This window comes from Caloenas nicobarica, chromosome 30, assembly GCF_036013445.1.
Source record: "Caloenas nicobarica isolate bCalNic1 chromosome 30, bCalNic1.hap1, whole genome shotgun sequence".
Taxonomy (NCBI): domain Eukaryota; kingdom Metazoa; phylum Chordata; class Aves; order Columbiformes; family Columbidae; genus Caloenas; species Caloenas nicobarica.
This window is the reverse complement of record NC_088274.1, coordinates 1846903-1869930: the sequence shown is the minus strand read 5'-3', so window position 1 is coordinate 1869930 and position 23028 is coordinate 1846903. Positions and strand designations below refer to the sequence as shown.

Here is a 23028-nt window from a genome sequence, read left to right as displayed (position 1 = left end):
ACCAGCCCAGCTCTGACCTGCCCCAAGGAAACCTGGTACCAAGTGTCCAAGAGCCCATGTGTGCAAAGGCTTTGCTTCAGAGCACTGACATGACATGGCCCAAGATTGCTGAATGTCTCTCTAGTCCTAGGAGTATAAAATCAGAATCAAATGGCTAAATTCCCTCAAATGAGGATATTCCTCCCCAAACTTAGAGAAATTAGATCGTTTCCTGTAACATTCCTTGTGTCCTGTCTAATGACGGAAGAAGAAAAGATTCTCATACCAATTTATTTTTAAATACAAAGAACACAATGCTGGAAGGAAGTGTCTGTGCAAAAGAGAGAAAATCTACATCACTGATTACTTGAGATTGTTTCAAAGGCTGTTCCCCTGGAGCCCCAGGGACTCCTGGAGGGAGCCGCGAGGGGCCAGAGAAAGGGACATCATGGGCTGCTCCTGTGCTGCTGAGCTGGGCTGGGCTCCTGGGACAGAGGGAGCTCATGGCAAGCGGCAGCGCTGCAGAGAGACAGCTCTGCCCAGGAGCAGCTCCTCTGCAAAGCGCAGCAGGGCTGAGGGCTCTGCCTGCAGCACTGAGGGGACAGGAGCCAGGCACAGAGAGGGGAAAGGCAATGTAGGTCGTAGGTTGCTGAGGGCTCATTGAGAGACAAATCTTAACAGTCCTAACACGGTAAGTCTCTGCATGTAGGACAATGCAGCTGCATTTCCTGGAGGGATCTCCTAAAGCTGGCACATGACACAGTTTGCAGGAACTGTAAGGTCTCTCTCACACTACCTCTGTTGTAGAGAAGAACACACTCTAGAGCAGAGCTTCCCTGCTGCCCTGTCAGTGGGAAAGGGCATGATGGCAACTTCTGCTGAGGGTGACTGCAGGGGGAGCACCCAGGGCTGCCCAGGGCTGTCCTGCAGAGCAGGGACCCTGCACCCCAGGGCTGTGCCGGGGCAGGGACTCTGCCGCCTGCCAGGGTCAGCGCTCAGCCTGCCCGGGGAGATCCCAACAACACTGAGGGGAGAAGCCGTGGGGGGAAGGAGCGACCCCTGGCAGGGCAGGGTCCTTCTGCTGCTGGGTTCTCCGTGGTTCAGGGCTGCTCACAGCTCCAGCTCACTGCAGACTACTTCCAATTGGATGTTTCAAGCACAAGGTCTATAGAGTTATTAGTGTAGATATAACGAGCTTTCCTGAGTCTGTCCTTTCAGTTTCCTCTTCCAAGACTGGGGGGAGGGAGGTGTAGGAAAGGATAAATGCAGAAGGAGGTCTCAAGTTTTAACAAGTCACTGAAACTCCTGAACTGCAGCTCTGAGGGATCAGCACATCTGCCAGAAGACTCGGAACATCCCTTCAGCCACTCCTCTGCCTATGGACAGCAGCAGCATCACATCTGCTGAACCCACCAGCCTGAGGCTGACCTGTCCTGTTTTCCATGCAGCAAACAGGAAGATGCCCCCAGGCAGTGCCGTGCAAACAGGCAGGATCTGTAGGGCCTGAGTGAGGGCACAGAGGGTGAGATTGTCTGTGAGTGCTGACAGGGAAAAGACATGGACAGGGAAACACCTCCCAGGAGGAAAATCTCCCTGCAGCAAGGATATGATCTGGGAAGGAGAGGAAAATGAAAACAGAAATGTTGTAGGAGGGAGAATGTGGGAAACTCTGTACAAAGCCCTCCAATGCAGATCCCTCCTCTGAGCAGCCCCCTCACCTCCTCTCCCACCCAGCAAAGCCTCTGCCCTCAGGGCTGGGGGCTCCAAGGCATGAACCAGCTCCTGTGCAGCCAGAGCTCCAGTTCCCTCTGCAGAGCACAGGGGCTGAGAGCAGCTGCCCGGCAATGCTGGTGTGTGGGAGGTGGCTGCACAGCTGGGGAAGGGTGACGCTGTCTGAGTGCCCGGCTGCCTCTGCCCTGGCCTCTCTCAGACCCACCCTCACCGCATTTTCCTTCTTGCTCCACTGCTCTGGGTCGCTGCTGTTGTGATCTGGTTCTTGCTGTCAGGCTCTCTGGGGATGGGAGTTTCAGCTGCAGTCACAGCCTGATCTTGTGGGTCCTTTCCTGCAGCTGTGTCCATGGGAACACGTGTCCCAGCTTTCCTCTGCCCTGTGGGGTGTGGGCAATGCAGTCTGTGGGGCTGGGGAATGAGCCATGTGTGTCCTGGAGTAAATGCGGGGAACTGAGACCTTGGTAAAGGGTTAGTCATGTTGTGGCCTGAGGTGCATCCTTCTGCTCTCAGCAGTGCCTGGTGGCTTTTCAGGGTAACATGGCAGTGTGATCAGCCTCCATCTCAGAAAGCTGCCAGCCCAGGGCAGCTGGGAGCAAGACAGAGGGACAGAGCAGCTGCCCTCACTCTGCACTGACCCAGAGGCATTCTCTTGCCTTGCAGGACTCACTCTGTTCTCCCTGAGCGCAGCAGAAATGCTGAGGGTTTATGACACCCAACAAAATCTGCAGTGACCATGAGGGGAGGTGTAAAAACCCTGGAACTCCTAAACTTCATTCACCATCTCTGTTACTTATCACTGGGAATGCAAGTGCTGACAGCCCTTCTATGTTAGCAGAACCAGGACAGTCCCCACCGTCCCCTGACTGCACTTCAGCAGAGCTGGGCTGACTTAGCGAGAGCCCGTGGGCAGAGGCCCTGCTTTTGGTTGCACATTTGGCCAGCACCAAGCAGGGCTCCAGCCACAGTGTGAAGAAAGTTCTCCTAGAAAAAGAAAAGGGTGTCTGTGTGTAACAGGGCAGGGTCTATGGGAGTTGGTTTGATTATTGTCAGAGGACTTTCCCCTGGCTTCTCACTGTCTTTTTTTTTTTTCTCATGACACTGCCCCATGCTCCGGAAAAGCAAATGTCCAACAGCAGCTCCATCACCCAGTTCCTCCTCCTGGCATTCTCAGACACACGGGAGCTGCAGCTCTTGCACTTCTGGCTCTTCCTGGGCATCTACCTGGCTGCCCTCCTGGGCAACGGCCTCATCATCACCACCATAGCCTATGACCAGCACCTCCACACCCCCATGTACTTCTTCCTGCTCAACCTCTCCTTCCTTGACCTGGGCTTCATCTCCAGCACTGTACCCAAATCCATGGCCAATTCACTCCGGGACACGTGCGCCATTTCCTACACAGGATGTGCTTCACAGGTCTTTTTTTCCTTTTTCTGTGGTACAGCAGAATATTGTCTCCTCACAATCATGTCCTACGACCGCTACATTGCCATCTGCAAACCCCTGCACTACGGGACCCTCCTGGGCAGCAGAGCTTGTGTCCACATGGCAGCAGCTGCCTGGGCCACTGGGTTTCTCACTGCTCTGCTGCACACGGCCAATACATTTTCACTGCCGCTCTGCAAGGGCAATGCCCTGGACCAGTTCTTCTGTGAAATCCCCCAGATCCTCAAGCTCTCCTGCTCAGACACCTACCTCAGGGAACTTGGGCTTATTGTCTTTAGTGTCTGTTTGATTTCTGCGTGTTTCATTCTCATCGTGCTGTCCTATGTGCAGATCTTCAGGGCCGTGCTGAGGATCCCCTCTGAGCAGGGACGGCACAAAGCCTTTTCCACGTGCCTCCCTCACCTTGCCGTGGTCTCCCTGTTTGTCAGCACTGCCATGTTTGTCTACCTGAAGCCCCGCTCCATCTCTTCCCCATCCCTGGATCTGGTGGTGTCTGTTCTGTACTCTTTGGTGCCTCCAGCACTGAACCCCCTCATCTACAGCATGAGGAACGAGGAGCTGAAGGATGCCCTGAGGAAACTGATGACTGGATTATTTTCTGAAGTAGTAAACTGCCCATCATCTTCTGCATAATAATTAGAGTGTAAATTGTTGCAGGCCCAGCCTGTCTTCTGTATTTTTTGTTGCCACTTGTGGTTTTTCACCTGTTAACATCGTCATCCCCTTTCCAATTCACTGTCTTCTTTGCTTACTGAGGGGCTGTGTAAATGAGGAGCTTTCCTGTATGTGTGTTTAAACAAATTAAAAGGCTTTGCAGCATCTATTTTTTACTGAGATCCTTTCACCAAGTTCTGACGGAGCTGCAGGGACAGTTCCTGTGCATGGGTGGAGGGGAAAAGAGTCCAGCCTGGCAGCACTGCCAGGGAGCAGCAGCGCTTGGCCTTCCAGAGCTGTTCTCGTTCCACTCCCACACTCTCCTTCTCATCCCTTGTGCTGGTGCAAGGCCTGAGTGCTCTGGCAGCCTGGTCACCGTCCTGCTGTGTGTGAGTCCTGTGAGCGCAGGCAGGGATAGGCAATGGGCACTGCTGTGACAGAGCTGGCCTCCGTGACAGTACTTCTGTAAAGAAAAGTGATGTTCACAGGGCAGTGCCTGAAGGCTTAGGTCTTTTTCAAGTTTCTCTTAAGAACATGCACAAGAAAGCAGCCTGCAGGTTGAAACACCAGTGTACAGCTGAACAGTGTGTGTGTGCAGGGCTGGGCACACAGCAGTGTCCTCTCACAGCCAGGCCTCCTGCCAGAGACCTGCAGGACCAGCAGAGCAGGGTCTGGGCTGTGCCCGTGTGCACTGGACACCCTGAGGAAGGAGCCTCAGGTCAATCATCATGCACTGGCCCCTCACAACCACCATTGCCAGCACTGGCCTCTCACCCACAGAGGGACATGGAATGAGTAGGTTAGCAGTCCATGTTTGCATTGTACAGATGAGATGTGAGCGTGAACATCATGTATGTGATGTGACATGAACGCGAGTGAGCACAAACACCATCAACTATTCCTTGGGGTTCCATGAAGGCCTGTGGCACAAAGAAGGCCTTGAGGTCACTTCATATTGGGAGGAACACCCCATGGGAAATCACCTGAATGCAGCCCTGGGATGTGCTTCCTTGAACTGAGGTCCCCGTGTCCATTCCTCGTGACGCGGGACATCTCAGATGAGTGCAGAGCAGGGTGACACACCACAGGGCTGAGGTGTCTCCCGTCCCTTGGGGGTGGCAACTGGAGGCCAGAGAGACACTGTGACTCCTGCTTCTATGCGTGAAAGGGACAGACTCTGTCTGTGAGCATCCCTGGGTGCATAAGGAGTCCATGAGGCCAGCTCAGATGTGGACACCTGACAGAACCCTGACATTTCTGTGTGTGACTCCAGGAACCAACAACACAGGCCCAGTGAGACTGATCTCAGCTGCCTTGGAGGGGATCATTGCAAATGCTGCTGTCTGCTACGTCACCCTTGCCTGTGATTCTGGATTGTGCTCTCATAAGAATCAGGGTAATTAGAAAGGTTCTGGGGTCTTTGGAAAAGGCAGACATCAAAGCCATGTTCAAGAAAGGCAAGAACAGGCATTGGGAGAATTGCAGGTTGGTCTGCTGCCTCTGTCCCTGGGAAGGGGGTTGGACACGTCCTCCTGTAGAATGCGATTTTAGCTCTTTTGAGGGTGATGCAAAGGTGGGTGGAGGCCTTGAACAACCTCCCCTGGTTCACCCGGCCTTGAGCAGGACAGTGAGACAAGATGAGTGAGACAAGGGCTCTCTTCAAGCAAGGCAAGGAAGCGAGATGGGTGTCTACAGCCTGAAGGGAAAGAGGGGCAGGTGCAGGACCGTGTAGAACACGCTTCAGTCTTGGTCAGGTCCTGGGGGCTAAGGAGGGGGATGGATGGGTGTGGTATTTTGAAGGTCAGTTGGGTCTCAGACACTCATAATCCAGTCAGAAGCACGTGGCTGTGAAGGGGACTGTGGGGTCATTTCTGTCTCTGGAGGTGACAGCCCAGCAGCAGGGACATGGCTGGGAAAGAACCTCGGCCTGAGTACCCACAGGCGCTACACAGGAAGAGGCCTTGGAGACGGGCTGTCATGTCCATCCCACCTGAGTACATGACGGGACAGCAGCAGGGACATGGTCGTGTCCATCAGAGAAGCTGAAAGGCCAGCAGCAGTGCTGGGATTTAGAAGATCATGGTGAGGTGACTTCTCTCTGGTCAAGTGCAAGACCACAAGAAGACTAACAGGTTGGGTTCCCTGTTTGAATTGCAGTTTCTGAAGGTGGTAAAGCTTTCTCAAGCAGTGGGAAAAAGCAGCAGAGAAAAAAAAAGCCACCAAGTACAGATTGGGAAGTGGAGACTGGTTATCAGGAGGAAGAAATGTCCCTGGAAGGGCAGTGCCGTGGTGCAAGAGGTCAGCCAGAGGGAGCTGGATCAGCCCATGGCTTTGTGTTCCAAAGAACAGCCAGTGAGGGTGCAGACACATCAGGGAAGGGACAGAAATGCTGGGGTGAGAGCAGGTGGGGAAGGGAGATGGGTGTCTACAGCCTGCAGGGAAAGAGGGGCAGGTGTGGGACCGTGTAGAACAGCCTGTGGTGGAGATGGCAAAGGGTGCTGGCAAGGCTGGAAGGCACCAGCAGAACCGAGGTCTCTGTCCCCTTGGCCATGGCAGTTGTCTCTGCCACTGAGGCCAAAGAAAAGACATGTTATCCCCAAGGCACTGGTGCCTCGTTGTCCGTTGCAGCCGCATGGGGAAGCTGGAAGTTGTTGTACCAGTGTTGTCCTTCCCTCGGCCTTGCACACCCACATCCCATGGTCCCAGGAAGAGCCCTGAGCTGTGTGTGAGGGACAGGATCCCCCTTCCCATTGCCTGGAGGTCAGGGCTTCTCCTTTCTGCTTCAGAAAGCAAACCAAGGGGTTTCTGAGCATCAGAGCCACCTGCACAGGGCCTTGGCCTACCTGTCATCACATCCTCCAATTATCTGCTCTAAAGAGTCTCTGGGGAGGCTTTGTCAGGAACAGCCCTCAGTGGGGCCCATTAATGCTTCAAGGAACTTTGGGGTTTGCTTTTGCCTTTGGCTCCTTGAGAGCTTTGTTGAGTCCCTTCTCAGTAACTGATGTTCATGGACTCAGCCTCATATACTCCATGGGCTCACTAAAATTCTCCAAGCCCTCACAAGCCGTGTCTCTTCCATCATTTTCTTCAAGTATTGAAAAATTATAGAGCTCATTAGAGAGGTTTCAGGGAGGTAGGTAAAGAGGACATTTTGAATGAGCACTAGGGAGAAGTGAGAGAAGAATTCTCCCATGGATACTGGTGCAGAGTGTCTCCTGAGGAGGTTAGACAGGTGGGAAAAGCAGTCCCTTGAGGCCAAACACGGGATGGACACCCTTGTTCCTCATCTCTCCAACCTCCCTGGTTTTGCTCATTGGCCCCCTGGCAGTTACATCACTTTTTTTAGATCAGATTCTCCACTCAAGTTGGCACCTGATTGTTACAGCTTCTCTCCATGAATTACTTTGTGCTTTCCTTAGAGATCTGGATGTAAATAGGCACAAAGAGGCTTTTTAATTGGCAAAAATAAAAAAAGATAATGAGAAAGAAAGCGCAACAGAACATAATGAACAATAAAATATACTCTGTCGTTAGTTTAAGCCACTTCCAGTGAGGTCCATCACCACAAGTGAAGAGTTGCCTACAGGGAGTCTGAGAGTGACAGCTGAAAGACAATTCAGCTTTACCTGCCTGAAGCTCAAAGCAGAGAAAGGTGACAGGCTCTGAATGAGCAAAGAGTGAGAGGAGGAAGAACCTCTGGGGAGCAATGGAAAGTGCAAATGTCCAGACAGGCTTCTGAAGACACGACTGCAGACATGGTGGGTTGAATAAAGACAGGTAGAAACACCTGGATGTTCAGGGGGATTAAATACACACTCTCATACGCAGAGTTCTGGAAATACAAGCACAGGGTAACTACAATATTTCTTCTCCTGCAATTCATACATATTGTTAAAATGCATATTTTGGCAGCACAGAAATTCATGGACATTTTATTTAAAATATTGAATCATTTTAGCTGATCAGTAAGTTGTGGTTTTGTATTGTTTGTTTGTTTTTTGAAGAACTGAGAGCAGTTCTCATGTTTTCAGGCACAGCTCCATGGTCTGAACATAAGCCCCCAGTGCAAACCTCCAGAGGCCCCAGGGTACCTGAGGTATCTGCCTGGGACTGGCAGTTATCACACAAGACTGATAGAGCCCTGTCGCTTCCATCATGTACAGCTGGTCTTCAACACTTGTATGCTTAATTAGATAAGTTTCAAGGGTGTAGTGAAGGAGGAAGGTACAGAAAGAGTACTTAGAAGAAGCGATAGGAGAATTCTCCCATTGATAGTGATGCAGAGTGTCCCCTGAGGAGGTGTGGACAGGAAGGAGCAGCAGTCTGCCTGAGGTCCATCACTGTATGGAGAACCTGCTCCTCACCTCCCCAACCCCGCCATGTCTCTCTGTACACTTGACTGTGTCAGTGGAAAATATTCATCCATATGACACATGTAAGGTTTAGATCCCTCCCAGAGATCTCCTCATCTCCCCAGTTAGCTCAGAAAGAGACAAACACACACACACACACAAATGGGTCTGGGATGGACTATTCTTGAGCTTGAACATCACAGAATCATAGAATATCTCGAGTTAGAAGATCCCCATAAGGATCAATGAGCCCAGCTCCCCGCTGCTTGCACAACCACATAACACTAAACCACAAGACAAAGAGCATCGTCCAGACACTCCTTGACCTCTGACAGGCTGGGAGCCGTGACCACTTCCCTGGGGAGCCTGTTCCAGTGACCGACCACCCTCCAGTGAAGAACTTTCTCCTATTGTCCAGTCTGAACGTTCCCTGATGCAGCCTCATTCCATTTCCACCTGTCCTGTTCTCACTGGTCACCTGAGACAGGACATTGGCCCCTCACCTCTGCTGCCTCTCTGAGGAAGGTGCAGACTGTGATGAGGGCTGTCCTGCTTTTCGTTAAAACAAGACTAATTGTCTTTTAGTGAATTTTCCTTTCAGCTTAAGCTCTTCTAAGTAACTGCATATTTCTGCAGTTGGCTGCATGTTTTTCAAACACTGTCTGCTCCAGAGCCGACAACGGCCAATATTGACAGTTTTACTGAGCTAACAGTAGGGCTGGTATGCAGAAGAGGCCTAGGACTAGATCTTATTGCTATAGCAGCCAACATCGCTGGTGAACCTCTTATGTCCCATAAGTGAGGGGGTTGTACTTGCAGGGAGGGGTGGACAGAACGAGTGACGCCAATTGAAAACCGAGTTGTTCCATGCCATCCACGTCATGCACAGTTTAAAGCTGGGAGATCAGAAGGGTCTCAGGCTCTTGGTCCATGGCTGGCATCTCAAGAGGAGCCTGCCCGTTGTTCTGCCTGCAACCCTGATCCTGGTTCCAGTCCTTGCATCCCTGAATCCAGTTCCTGTGCACTGTCGAGTCCAGTCCAGGACTTCCTGATGTCTTCCCTGCAGCCTCTGCTGTGACACCAGCCCCTGTGGCAGCATTTTGGCTACTCTGGGAAATACAATATTGGTTTTGTATATTGTGCCTTATTTGTCTCATTATTAGTATTATGAGGAAAGTTTCAATTTTTGTCTCATATTGTTTTTTAAATCTATCCAACTTGTAAGTCTCTCTCCCTTTTCCTCCTTTTCCCTTTCCTTAGTGGGGAAGGGAGCGTGGTCAAGAGAGAACATCAGCCACACTTTATTGTTGCCACTGTGCTCGGCGCTGGTGAGGCCACAGCTTGAATCCTGTGTTCAGTTTTGGGCCCCTCATCAGAAGAAGAACATTGAGGCACTAGAGAGAGTGCAGAGGAGGCGACAAAGCTGCTGAGGGCCCGGAGCACAAGTGTGATGAGGAGCGGCTGAGGGAAGTGGTGGGTTCAGCCTGGAGAACAGGAGGCTGAGGGGAGACCTGATCGCTGTCTACAACTGCCTGAAAGGAGGTTGGAGCATGGAGGGTGTTGGTCTCTTCTCCCAAGGAGCAAGTGAGAGGACAAGAGGAAATGGCCTCAAGTTGTGCCAGGGGAGGTTTAGACTGGAGGTCACTAGGGACATGGGTTAGTGCTAGAGTTGGGTTATGTTTGACTCCATGAACCTGATGGTCTCTTCCAACCAAAGCGATCCTATGATTCTATGGAGAGATGATCTGAAGGCAGGTTGGCAGCAGACCCTGAGGCTGTGCCGGGGGTGGGCACATCTGGCTCCTTCCAGCAGGATTTTGCAAAGTCCCTTCCCAGCTGTGAGCGCCAGGCCAAGGGCACAGGGCAGAAACAGCCCCCACCCCTGAGGGCCCTGGCCCCCAACTGGCCTCTGTCCCCAAACTACTCAAACTGCTGAACAGGCTCTGCCTCTACCTGAATGATCTTCAGTTTTAAGAAAATGCCAAACAAACGTGTACTTCTGGATGAGGATGGAGCAGGTTCAGGTCCAGGACCAGGGCTGCTGCAGGAGCAGGTGTCTCCAGCACAGACAGGCTGGGGGGACCTGTCGACCTCAGCACTCCTGGGCCCCACCATGGCCCAATTCAGCAGCCCTGGGCCCGAGGGCTCAGCCCAGGGACAGCCCCACAACCAGGGTCAGAGCGGTTCCTGCTGCTGCCCCGAGGGTCACCAGCCCCAGTCAGCCCTGGGCCAGAGTGCAGGTGTCTGAGCTGGGCTGAGGTGGAAGGGGCTGGAAAACAGCTCATCGGGAGGAGGCGATGGGAGAAGGTGCCGTGTGTGTGGCAGCGGGGATGAACTGACACCCTCAGTTTGGTATCTGGATCAGTGCTGGGCTTGCACATGGACTAAGCCCCAGCTCAGAGCACAAATTGCTGTTGCCAGCCCTGGGTGCCAAGCACTGTTCCTGCTCTCTCCTCCCTGGTGCCACCCAAGCGCACGACTGCCCTGCCTGCTCCTGCCTTGGGGTTGGGGAACTCGGGGTCAAAAGGAAAGACAGACTCGTGTGGTTATGGGATCTCTGAAGTGTCCTGGGATTGCTTTGCTAATCACTCTGTAACGGTTCCTGAGCTATTAATTCGATTATAGGCACAGAGAGGCAAATGAGGCATGAACCAACTTTCCAGTTAAGGTGTCCTTCTTAGAAAAAAACACACTTCCATTTTCTCATCGGCAACACACTGAAAGATGGACACTGAAGCAGCATCTGCCTCTTGTGAAAACAGGTAACAACGGATGGTTCCATTGATCCTTAGTTGCTTCCTGCACAGGAAAACTCTCCATTAATTTAATCTTTGGTGTACAGGCAGGGCCTTGCTGATGTTCCTGTGGAGGCAGCAAGCATGTGGATGTCAGGCTTTCTGCAGATTTGTGATTGAGTTTTCCTGTTTTCCCTAATAAGGAAAATCTTGCTGTGGACTCCTGAAGTCTCCCATAAGCTGATGGGTTCAGAGAAGGATGGGGAGCTGCAGTTAGCTCAGGGAGGACCAGTCAGCATCACAGGCAAAGCAGACTGGTACTCAACTTGGTGAACATTAATGGAATTTATTGATAAATGAAACTGGCACCTCTCCCCCGTCTTTGGGCGGATCACCGTGCACCCTGAACCGATACAGGCAGGTGTGCTCCGGGTGGCCCCAGTTGCTCAGCACTTGCAGCTGGATGTAATTCACGACCCCAGGGAGCTCGTTCTGAAACGACAAGAAGAAATGAGTCGCCTTTTCCTCTCTGGTACGTGACCACAGACAGAAGTGCCGCAGCAACGGCCTCGTTCAACAGCTTCCTTCCAGCTGCCCCGCGAGGGCTTTGGACCTGTCGTGGGCAAGATGTCCTTGTCCTGCTCTACCTCGTTGGGCCATGAGAACTAGTAAAGGAAGAAGCAGCACCCAGATGCCTCAGCAAATACGCTGGAAAGTTCTCGCCTGCTTTGGGGCACAGGCTTCCACAGTCAGAAGACCCAGTGGTGGTGTCAGGAAAATGCCTCATTGCCTTCTCTAGAAAGCCAAGGAAACAGAATGGCCTCCCTGTCACTGCTCACTGCCAGCACCAACAGAATCCTCAGGAAGCCCAGTATTTCTGGTCTTTAACTGGCAGAGCAGCAGTCGTGCATCCTACGGGATGTGGCCTCTTGTGTGCACTTGGGGTCCAGACAGTCAAGCTGATTCTAGTTTCAACTGTGGCGCTTCTAAGTGCTGAAGTTTAAACCCAAAATGAAAGAGAAGAAGAGCGGCAGTCCAGCCAAGTGCCACCAGGAAGTTAAATCAGAAGAAAGGCCAGCGTGGCACACGTTCAAGGACAGGGCTGCCTGTAGCCCTTTGGCAGGGAAGCCTCTCCCCATCCAGCCGCATTTCTCCTCCTCTCCTACAGTTCTCCCCCTCTTTGTCCCCATACCTTCAGCTGGAAGGTCTGACTGGGATTCAGTGGTGCCAGGAAGGTGAACTGTCCCAGGAATGTTCCCTGCTCCTCGTGTTCTTCCTTGAAGCCCTACAGAAGGACAGGGGTGGAGAAAACAAGAGCGTCTGGTGCACCATGGCAAGACTGAACTTCAGTCGGTGAAGTACAGCGTTATTTCGGCTACGTAGTCCAAGGACCATGAGCACAAGGAAAAGACGAGAAGCTGAGGATCACAAATCCCTCTGGCATTGGAATCCAAGATGGTCTAGGACCATGCACTGTCCAGCTCCTTTTCCCTATGGCTCCTGGAGTAGCATCTTGCCCCAGAAGCTTCCTTTCGAGTGGTCCATTGAATAAAAGAGGAATACAATGGAAAGGGAGCGACTCCAAGGAGCCTGTTTGTTCTGAGAGCCAGGAGGAACCTACAGGCCACTCCACTCTCAGAACCACCTTCACCCCCTGCTTAGAAATGCTGTGCAAGCCCCTTCCCCCCACTCCAGAGAAATTACTTACGTAGACAGCAAAGTCCTTTGGAGCTCCGGAGACACTTTCTCCATGGAACGCTGTCCCCGACACATGGTCCATGGTGACTGCTCTGGGAATCACTGGCACAGATAGCTTGATGAAGACCTGTCCTTGACTTCCTGGGAAGGGCCAGCAGCTTCCAGGATGATTTTCTGGCTGAACAAAGAAGAAGAAACTACATTGACATGGAGAAGGTTGCCCTGGCCCTCTCCCAGAGCTCTGCAGGCACCTCTGCCATTCTCCTTCTGTGCCGTGATGACAGTTTGCACAGCGACTGGGCAGACACAGACTGCAGGAGCAGCCTGGCCTGGTAGAAGCTCCCACCGAGAACCTGGGGCACTCTGGGACAGGAAATACTCAGCAGGGAGACACAGGAGGAGAGCAGGTCCATGTGAGAAGGAGGCAGGAGAAGAAGCTTCGAGGAGCAAAGACAGGGGGAAAGGCAACTCCAGAGCAGCGTGTGTGGTTCATCCTCCTGACCTCTGTTTTACTGCTTCTTGGTGCTCCTACCTCAAGAACAAGCTCAGGGGACCTCATGTAATCCATCACCGGCATGGAGTACAGGAAGACTTTGGCTTTGTCATTCCGGAGGGATGGAGAAGTCCTTGAATGAATGACAGCAGCCCCTGGAAATTAAAACATGAGCAGAATCATCAGGCAGTGTTGGGAGCAATATTGCACTGTTGACTTGAAAAAGCTTCTCAGTTGGCATCCATGTCCTACAGTGGGTTCCCCTCTTTCTTACTGGAATGACCCCTCTAGAACACACAGCAGGGAGTCCTGGGGCTGTGCAAAAAGACAAGAACGTGAACCAGGCTTTCTGTGCTTCCCATGGGGTCTGGCCCATTACAGGCTCTGTCAGTGGGGGCACTTGTTAGGGCACAAGGTGACCCTTGACTTCTCACCCATTCTCTCCTACCCCTGGGCATCTTCCAATGCCCATCTTGTCAATCTGGACAGGAAGTGCTTTGGAACTGGTTTGTTTGTACAGTGTCACGGTACCTGCTGATTTCAGGGCGTAATCAGGCATTGGGACCTGCATTTCCTCCAGCTTCTCCAGGGCTTCACTGATGATCTCCTGAACCGCCTGGGAAGGAACACAAAGGAGAGCGCCTGTTGGAAGGAAAAGGAAGGGGGCAAGCAGCTCCCCTGCAAGGCCAGCCAAGGTGCATGGAGACAAGGCCCATATCAGATGGAAGGAACACCCAAATTGCCTGGAAGCCTCCCAGGTTTGCCCTGCTGTGCTTGACGGGATCAGAAAGGGGGGCTGCTCACTCCAGTGCTCTGAATGCTGGAGCTGCGGGAAGGGGCTTTTCCCGTGGAGAGGCCCCAGGCCAGGCAGCACAGACAGGCAAGGAAGCGTGGCCATGACAGCACTTGTTCCAGCAGCACCAGCCTGTTGGCTGTGACAGGGAATGGAGTAGGATACGTGCCGGAGGGAGGATAAAACCCCTGAGGAGATCCTTCTGCCTTGTGCCCTTACCCGTCCGGTAAAGCCTGGGAGCCTTCCCTGCTTCACGCCTTCATGGAGAGCCCGCTCAGCCACATCCTTTGCGCTCCAGCGCAGACTATAAAGCTGTTCCTGGAGCTTTCTGAGCTGGTCTGGCAGGGATTGGGTTTCGATCAGGTCTCCTAATTCCGCTGCAGTGCTCCAGAGCGATAATGCGCCGAGTCGTCCCACATGGAAAACACCTGTCAGACACATACCAGAGCTTAGAACTTGGTCTAAGGCTGGGTTGTGCCTCGGGCTGCCCTCTCCCCTTTCTGTGTCTCTCCCCAGTGCCATTGTTGTCTCTCCTCTTATTGTCTTTGACAGTGGCCATCATGGCGTACGGGCTCCGCAAGAGATGGGCGTTCCCTGCCCTGGACTGTGCTCCTCGTCCTGCAGAAGATTTTCATCCCCCTGGGGCAGGAGAGCTCAGCCACAGCCTCTCCCTCGGCTGAAGAGAACTGGCTTAGCCCTCCTGGGGAAGGCAAGTCACCCGTTCCTAACCCCCACACCCGTCTCGCTGGAGCAGGGACTGGCACAGCTCTGTCGGGGACTTTCTGCTCTCAGCTGAGCTCCTCTGGTCACAGCGGGGGAAGCGGACCAGGGCAGGATGGAGCCCTGAGTTCATCCTAAAGCACCATCCTCAGGTCGGAGCTCTGCAGAGACTCACCGAGAGAGAACAGGCCCAGAAGCAGCACCAGGATTGTTGCCTTTACTGCCTTCATCTTCCTGCATAGCAACAAGGAGGAAAAGGCTGGTGAAGCTGGCGGTTCCCGTGCAGATCAGCAGCAGACTGGAGAGCAGCAGCAGGGACTGCAGCCCTTGAGCCTGGCGTTCCTGGCGTGTGCGTTGGCTTGGTCCTGCAGCAGCTCGAGTCACTGCTGGGGTTGTCACCAGCTGCACTAGTGGGGGATTTGTCACGGCAGCGATTGTTTCGTTAGCGACAAAGGGCTCAAGATTGACTCTGGACTAAGAGCAGGAGTTGCAACAAGAGCTGTGGCCACACTTCCCGTCTGTTGGGCTGGACAGGTATTCTTTGGAAATGGAAGGCACATGACGAATGCTGTTTCTCCTGCCCACCACCCGATGGGCACTTGTGCTGATCCTCTTTTCCACCCTCTCAAGAGAAGGTTCAGCCTGTGCCCCTACGGCAGGCTGTATCGGGGCCACTGCTTGGGACTCCCTCCATGCGATCCAAAATAGACCTGTCCCTCATTCTGCAGAGATCAAAGGCTTTCTGGGCCTTGCCCCTGTGGTCATGAAGAGGCTGAAAGGCGGCTGCTGCCTTCCACCAGCTCCAGAGCGAGCTCTCAGGCTGCCCTCGTGTTCCTCTCCTGTCCACCCTCCACCCACCCCAGCTGATGAGGTTGAAAACACACCTGGGCAAAGGGGAGGAAGATTTTTTAACATACCCGTTCAGATCTTCAGCCTTTTCCGTCTGTCTCTTGGTACCTGCTGAGGTGCAGGTAACAAGCATCTGACTCGCTCACGAGTGAACCAAAAGCTCTGCGATCTCAGTTCCCTCGAGATCGAGAGTGACAAAGGCTCAGGGAGACCCCTGCTTTTATACCCTGCTGTGCCGACCTCAGTGCTGATGCTGCTTTGTGACATCAGCGGCAGTGGGTGATGTTACAATGGAAGAGGCTGCGCCGCGTTGGGAGGCAAAGTCCAACCTGACAGCAGCGGGTTTTGCAGTCCTCTCTGCAAGGGCAGAAATCCTTCGCCATAGAAAGACTGGAAAGGTACAGGAACATGTTACTCTCAGAAAACAGACTCTGTCAACCACTCTTCCTCTTGCTTACTGAAGTTCAGATGGTGTGAGAAAAAAAAAAACACCACAAAAAAGCAAGATTCTTGTTCTTATTTTATGGAGCCCATTATATCAGCCACTCAACATTAAGTCCAACTCCAGTCTGAACCTCAGAATAAGAAATGCCATCTTAAAATTTCCAGGAAATGGAAGGGCTTTGAAGTGGCAAGACCAGAAAACATTCATGAAAGCAGCGCCATGCAAGTCCACAGCCCTGATCACAGACCACCTGCCCCATTACCTAAGGCAATGATGTTCTCAGCTGATTTGCAGCCACTGACATCTGGAAAACAGCACAAGGTCTCTTGTTGTTTAGCGCCGAGCACGTAGGTTGACACTGGAGCTGGTAAGAAAAACATCCACAGTCAGTCTGGTTTAATTCCAGGACATCAGGACAAGTTCAGTTCACATTCACAAGGAATCACAGCAGGTCCCACCCGTCCCTGCAGACCCCGACACGGCTCCTGTGCAGGGTCCTGAGGAGCAGTGAGCGCAGAACAAGAAACCTTCCCTCAAAAGAAGGTCCCCAGCCGGCTCTTTCCCCAAGCTGCACAGAGCAGCAGCTGAGAACAACCTCTGCCACAACTACACCCGGCTCTGCCGTCTGCAGGAGGAGACCAGCTCCTAAATGATCCCCAGCCCTACAGACACAGATCTTCCCCAGGGCAGTGCTCAGCAAATACCAGAGCACAGCGACACCTTGTCATTCAGTTGAAGCTGCTGGGGAGAAGGACAGTGGACTAGAAAGAGACAAATCAGACAAGAGAGAAGATAGAGGAGCCCAGAGAGAAAGAAACACATAGGGTAAAGGCTGGAGACATGGAGAGATCAAGAGAAATAGGGACGAGGAGCCACAATGAGATAGGGAGGAAGAAAGAGGAGGGTGGAGGAGCAGGACAGAGGGACAAGGGGATGGGAAGGAGAAGAAGGAAAGTTGGGTAGAGAAAGACAGGGACAGGGAGGGGGATGTACAGATGGAGAAAAGGAAGGAGAGAGAGCAGAAGAAAGGGACTGAGAAATAAAGGGAAGGTCAGATGGGGATGAAGTGACTGACAAAGGGAGAAAACCCACAGTGAGCTGGAGGAAGAGGAAAGGAGGGCTGAGAAGCAGCAAAGAGGAAGAGACAAAAAGTAAAAGGCAGAGCCAGCTGGACAGGGGTCGATTGCCAGAAGCAATGGGACAGGCAGCGGGGCAAGAATAAAGAGAGAAAAGATGGGGACAGGCAGCAGGACAGAGGGACAGTGAGAGGATAAAAGGGGCAGGGAACAGGATATACATGGAGAAACAATCAGCAGGAACAGGGAGAAAGACAGACGAGAAAAAAAGAGATGAAGAGGGACATGGGAGAGGAAGAGAAAGTAAGAAGGAAAGGGAGCAGGACAAGGATGTTCAGAGAAACACAAAGACAGGGAGCAGGACAGGGCAACACAGACAGAGAAAAAAGGGCCAGGGACGCAGCACGAAGGGAAAGACAAAAAGAAGAGACAGGCAGCAGGGCACAGATAGAGGTAAAAAGGCCTGGGCTGGGCAGCAGGGCAGAGATGGAGACCAAAAAGCAGCTTTGGGCTGCAGGACAGAGATGGAGTGAGAAATGAAAGTGACAGGGAGCAGGAGAGAGTGACAGAGAGAGTGGAAAAACTACAGAGGGAGCAGGACAGCAAAACAGAGCGGGGGACAGACAGGGAGAAGGGCAGAGAAACAGAGAGGGAATGAGAGGGGCAGGGAGCAGGACAGAGAGCTGGAGCAGGAAGGGAAAATGAGATGGGCAGCAGAACAAAGGGAAGGAGAGACAAAGACAGGGGCAGGGAGCAGGACAAAGGGGTGGAAGAAGAAAAAGTAGTAATGGTTCAGGACTGAGATGAAAAAACAAATTAAAAATACACCGGGACTGGGATGGAGTGACAGAGAAAGGGCAAAGAACAGGGGGCGGGACAGCACTGAAGGAATAAACAACTGTGGTGGGCAGTGGGACAGAGAGATGGAGAGAGGAAAAACAGAGCAAGAGAGAGAGGAAAGAAGGGGCAGCAGCTGGACAGGGGGATACAGTGAGAAAAGATGGGACCGGGAACAGAACAGAAAGGAAAGAAAAAAAAGGACAAAAAGACAGCAAGAGGGGAAAATGCACAATCAAGCAATCAGGTCAAGAAGCCGACACCGGGGGGGCAGCAGCTGGGGAGAAACCGGGGACACCAGAGACCCTGATGAAGACTCTCGAGTACCAAGGATGGACTTCAGCAAAGTTATGGCGGGGTTATGGAAATAATTTATGTTTGATGCACTAACTAAGCAGGAGAAACAAATGAATATGCAAGAGGTTTATGTAAGAAATACCAAGAACTGCGAATCACACACACGCTCGATCAGAGGAGCAATCTTCCGAGTGTCCGGCGCTGTAACAAAAGTGCTGCTTTTACCACTTTCCAAACCGTGTCAAAGAACCTTTTTGCCAACTTTTCGGTACCATTTCCCCCCGCCCAGGAGAACAAGGCCAGAGCAGCCCACGCACACCTGAGCCAGATGCAGCAACAACATCCCCAGGGCCCCAGTTGCAGGAAAAAGGGCCCCAGGGCTGGGCCGGGGGCTGCTCAGCCTTGGGGCAGCTCCACGGGCGCCACGGCAAAGCTCAGCCTGGCCGCCCGCAGAGCCGCCGCCTCCTCAGCCTGGGCTGCGCCGCCATTGGGCGGGAGGGCTGTCAGTCTCCTCCCCTGAGGTGATCCTGGATCTGAGTGGCTGCCTTAGGGGTCACTCCCCCCACAGTGCCCGCCCTGCCCTGAGGTAATGTGTCCTGTGATTGGCCGGCTGGGATTTCTCGTTTCCCCCCCTACCAAGTGATGGGTCAGACCACTTGTCAATCACCCGGGTGCTGCACTCCCGCCAGCTGTGATTGGTGCAGCCAGCACGGCCCGCCCCTGAACGCTGCCCAGCTCGGTCAGCTCTCGCCACCTTTCCTGCAGGCCTCAAAGCCTGATTGGCTGGTTACATATCAATCACATGACTTGCCCCGCCTCCTCAAATGCCATTGGCTGTCCTGGGTCCCCTGACTCCCCAGAGACTTCCGGTTGGTTGTTGCCAGGCAACGAGCTCCACCCAAACATGAAACTGTGGGCCCTGATCAGAGGCCGTGGGTGATAAAAGACACGTTGGGACCCCGAACATGAGGATTTGGGCCCCAAGAAGGAGGCTCTGGGCACTCAAAAGGACGGGCGGATGCTACAGGTGGCGCTTTGGGCCCTGAACACGAGGGGACCCTCTTGGTTCCCACCCGAGCTGGGTTTGGTGCCCGTGACCCCACGGAACAGACACCTGTGCTGTCCGGAGTGGCCACGGAACAGACGGAGCCCAAAGCCACGGACTCCATGAGCTCAACGGGGAGCTGTGACATTTTATGGACGTTTCACAGGGCGGCCCATGGGCTGAGGGCAACTGTGTGTGTGTGACAGCAAAGGGTGGGCAGGGGAGCGGTGGTTGGTGAGGACGTATTGGATCGTGTGGGACCTGAGCCTGACGCCCATGGGGTGGAACAAGGGCTGGAGAAAGGACCGTCGTGTTGAACCCCAGCCGGTAACTGAGCCCCACGCAGCCGCTCGCTCCCTCCACGCAGCGGGACGGGGATGAGAACCGGAAGAGTAACAGCAGAGAACACTTCTGGGTTGAGATAAAAAGAGTTTAGTAATTGGAATAAAAAAAATAAAAATAAAAATTTAAAAATGAAATTAAAGGAATTGAAATTAAAATATGCAATATTAAAAATTATACCTATGATAATTAAAAAGAAAATACCAAATAGAAACCTAAAAAAGCCATAGAATCATAGAATTTCCTGAGCTGGAAGGACCCACAGGATCGTCAGGTCCAACTCCTGTCCCTGCACAGGACACCCCACAGTTCACACCGTGTGTCTGAGGACGTTGTCCAGTCTCTTCTTGAACATGTCAGGTTGGGGCTGTGACACCTCCCTGGGGAGCCTGTTCCAGTGTCCAGCACCTCTGGGTGAAGAACCTTTTCCTCATGTCCAACTGACCCTCCCCTGGCACATCCTCCTGACATTCCCTCGGGTTCTGTCACTGGTCACTAAGGAGAAGAGTTCGGTTCCTGCCCCTCCAGCTCCTCTTGTGAGGAAGATGTAGACCGCCAAGAGATCTCAGTCTCCTCCAGGCTGAACAAACCCAGGGACTTCAGCTGCTCCTCATATGCCGTCCCCTCCAAACCCTTCCCCAACTTCGTAGCCTCTTCTGGACACTCTCCAGCAGCTTTATCTCCTGTTTACCCTGTGTCCCCAGCCCTGCACACAGTGAATGCTCCAGGTGAGGCCGCCCCAGCGCAGAGCAGAGCGGGACAATCCCCTCCCTGCCCCGCTGGCCGTGCTGTGCTGGATGCACCAGGACACAGGTCCCTCTTGGCTCCAGGGACACTGGTGGCTAATGTTCAACTTGCCATTGACCAGAACCCCCAGATCCCTCTCCGCAGAGCTGCTCTCCAGCATCTCGTCCTCTAGTCTGTCTGTACAGCCAGGGTTGCCGTGTCCCAGGTGCAAAATGGTACCCCCGGAATATCGGACAGCATTTGTGCTTACTTGGCTTCATCTGGCCTCATGTACATGACATTCATTCTCACATCTCATTTGTACAATGCAAACATGGACTTCTGACCTACTCATTCTGTGTCTTTCCATGGAGAGAGAAAGAACCTCTCTGAGCTGGGGTGAGAGGCCAGTGCTGGACATGGAGGTTGTGAGGGATTAGTCCATGATGATTGGGGCAGATTGCATTGGGGGTCCAGTGCACATGGCACAGCCCAGACCCTGCTCTGCTGGTCCTGCAGGTCTCTGGCAGGAGGCCTGGCTGTGAGAGGACACTGCTGTGTGCCCAGCCCTGCACACACACACTGTTCAGCTGTGCCCTGGTGTTTTGATCTTCAGGCCACTTTCTCAGAATTTCCTTGAGAAAAAGTTTGAATGAAGACCTAAGCCTTTCACCTTTCTCGTGGAAAGGCTGTTCTGAGGCCAGCTCTGTCACAGCAGTGCCCATTGCCTGTCCCTGCCTGCGCTCCCAGGACTCACACACAGCAGGACGGTGACCAGGCTGCCAGAGCACTCAGGCCTTGCACCAACAAGAGGGATGAGAAGGAGAGTGTGGGAGTGGAACGAGAACAGCTCTGGAAGGCCAAGCGCTGGTGCTCCCTGGCAGGGCTGCCATGCTGGAATCTTTTCCCCTCCACCCATGCACAGGAACTGTCCCTGCAGCTCCAAACACAACTTGGTGAAAGGATGTCAGTAAAAAATAGAGGCTGTGAGGCCTTTTAATTTGTTTAAACACAGATACAGCAAAGCTTCTCTTTTACACAGCCCCTCAGTAAACAAAGAAGACAGTGAATTGGAAAGGGGATAACAATATTATCAAGTGAAAAAACACAAGCGGCAACATAAAATATAGAAAACGGGCTGGGCTTGCAACAATTTACACTGTAACTGTTATGCAGAAGATGATGGGCAGTTTACTGCTTCAGAAAATAATCCAGTCATCAGTTTCCACAGAGCACCCTTGAGCTCCCGGTTCCTCATGCTGTAGATGAGGGGGTTCAGTGCTGGAGGCACCAAAGAGTACAGAACAGACACCACCAGATCCACTGATGGGGAAGAGATGGAGCGGGGCTTCAGGTAGGCAAATGCACCAGTGCTGACAAATAGGGAGACCACGGCCAGGTGAGGGAGGCACGTGGAAAAGGCTTTGTGCCATCCCTGCTCAGAGGGGATCCTCAGCACGGCCCTGAAGATCTGCACATAGGACACCACAATGTAAATGAAACACAGAAATACTACTAATATACTAACCGCAAGAAGCCCAAGTTCCCTGAGGTAGGCATCTGAGCAGGAGAGCTTGAGGATCTAGGGGATTTCACAGAAGAACTGGTCCAGGGCATTGCCCTTGCACAGTGGCAGTGAAAATGTATTGGCCGTTTGCAACAGGGCATTGAGAAACCCAGTGGCCCAGGCAGCTGCTGCCATGTGGACACAAGCTCTGCTGCCCAGGAGGGTCCTGTAGTGCAGGGGTTTGCAGATGGCAACATGGCGGTCATAGGCCATGACCGTGAGAAGAAAATACTCTGTTGAAATGGAAAAGACAAAGAAGAATAGCTGTGCAACACATCCTGTGTAGGAGATGGCCCTGGTGTCCCACAGAGAGTTGGCCATGGACTTGGGGACAGTGGTGGAGATGGAGCCCAGGTCAAGGAGGGAGAGGTTGAGCAGGAAGAAGTACATGGGGGTGTGGAGGTGCTGGTCACAGGCTATGGTGGTGATGATGAGGCCGTTGCCCAGGAGGGCAGCCAGGTAGATGCCCAGGAAGAGCCAGAAGTGCAAGAGCTGCAGCTCCCGTGTGTCTGAGAATGCCAGGAGGAGGAACTGGGTGATGGAGCTGCCATTGGACATTTGCTTTTCCTGAGCATGGGGCAGTGTCATGAGAAAAAAAAAAAAAAGACAGTGAGAAGCCAGGGGAAAATCCTCTGACAATAATCAAACCAACTCCCATAGACCCTCCCCTGTTACACACAGACACCCTTTTCTTTTTCTAGGAGAACTTTCTTCAGCACTGTGGCTGGAGCCCTGCTTGGTGCTGGCCAAATGTGCAACCAAAAGCAGGGCCTCTGCCCACGGGCTCTCGCTAAGTCAGCCCAGCTCTGCTGAAGTGCAGTCAGGGAATGGTGGGGACTGTCCTGGTTTTGCTAACATAGAAGGGCTGTCAGCACTTGCTTTCCCAGTGATAAATAACAGAGATGGTGAATGAAGTTTAGGAGTTCCAGGGTTTTTACACCTCCCCCCATGGTCACTGCAGAGTTTTGTTGGGTGTCATAAACCCTCAGCATTTCTACTGTGCTCAGGGAGAACAGAGCGAGTCCTGCAAAGCAAGAGAACTTGTGTGGCTTAGTGCAGAGTGAGGGCAGCTGCTCTGTCCCTCTGTCTTGCTCCCAGCTGCCCTGGGCTGGCAGCTTTCTGAGATGGAGGCTGATCACACTCCCATGCTACCCTGAAAAGCCACCAGGCACTACTGAGAGCAGAAGGATGCACCTCAGGCCACAACATGACTAACCCTTTCCCAAGGTCTCAGTTCCCCGCA

At 52.9% G+C, this 23028-nt stretch overlaps 1 protein-coding gene and 1 pseudogene across 1 annotated transcript; one reads left to right on the top strand and one right to left on the bottom strand.

Moving 5' to 3' along the window:
• The first annotated feature begins 2832 nt into the window (after positions 1–2832).
• LOC135999843 (olfactory receptor 14A16-like) lies at positions 2833–3789 on the top strand. The gene has a single exon (XM_065653415.1). The coding sequence runs from the start codon at positions 2833–2835 to the stop codon at positions 3787–3789; it is 957 nt and encodes a 318-aa protein (XP_065509487.1).
• An 8454-nt stretch (positions 3790–12243) lies between these two features.
• On the bottom strand, positions 12244–22253 carry LOC135999842 (olfactory receptor 14C36-like; annotated as a pseudogene).
• Between the last annotated feature and the right edge of the window lie 775 nt (positions 22254–23028).

Excerpts from the sequence above, each read along its gene's own strand:
- LOC135999843 (XM_065653415.1), top strand. The coding sequence starts at position 2,833 with ATGTCCAACAGCAGCTCCATCACCCAGTTCCTCCTCCTGGCATTCTCA.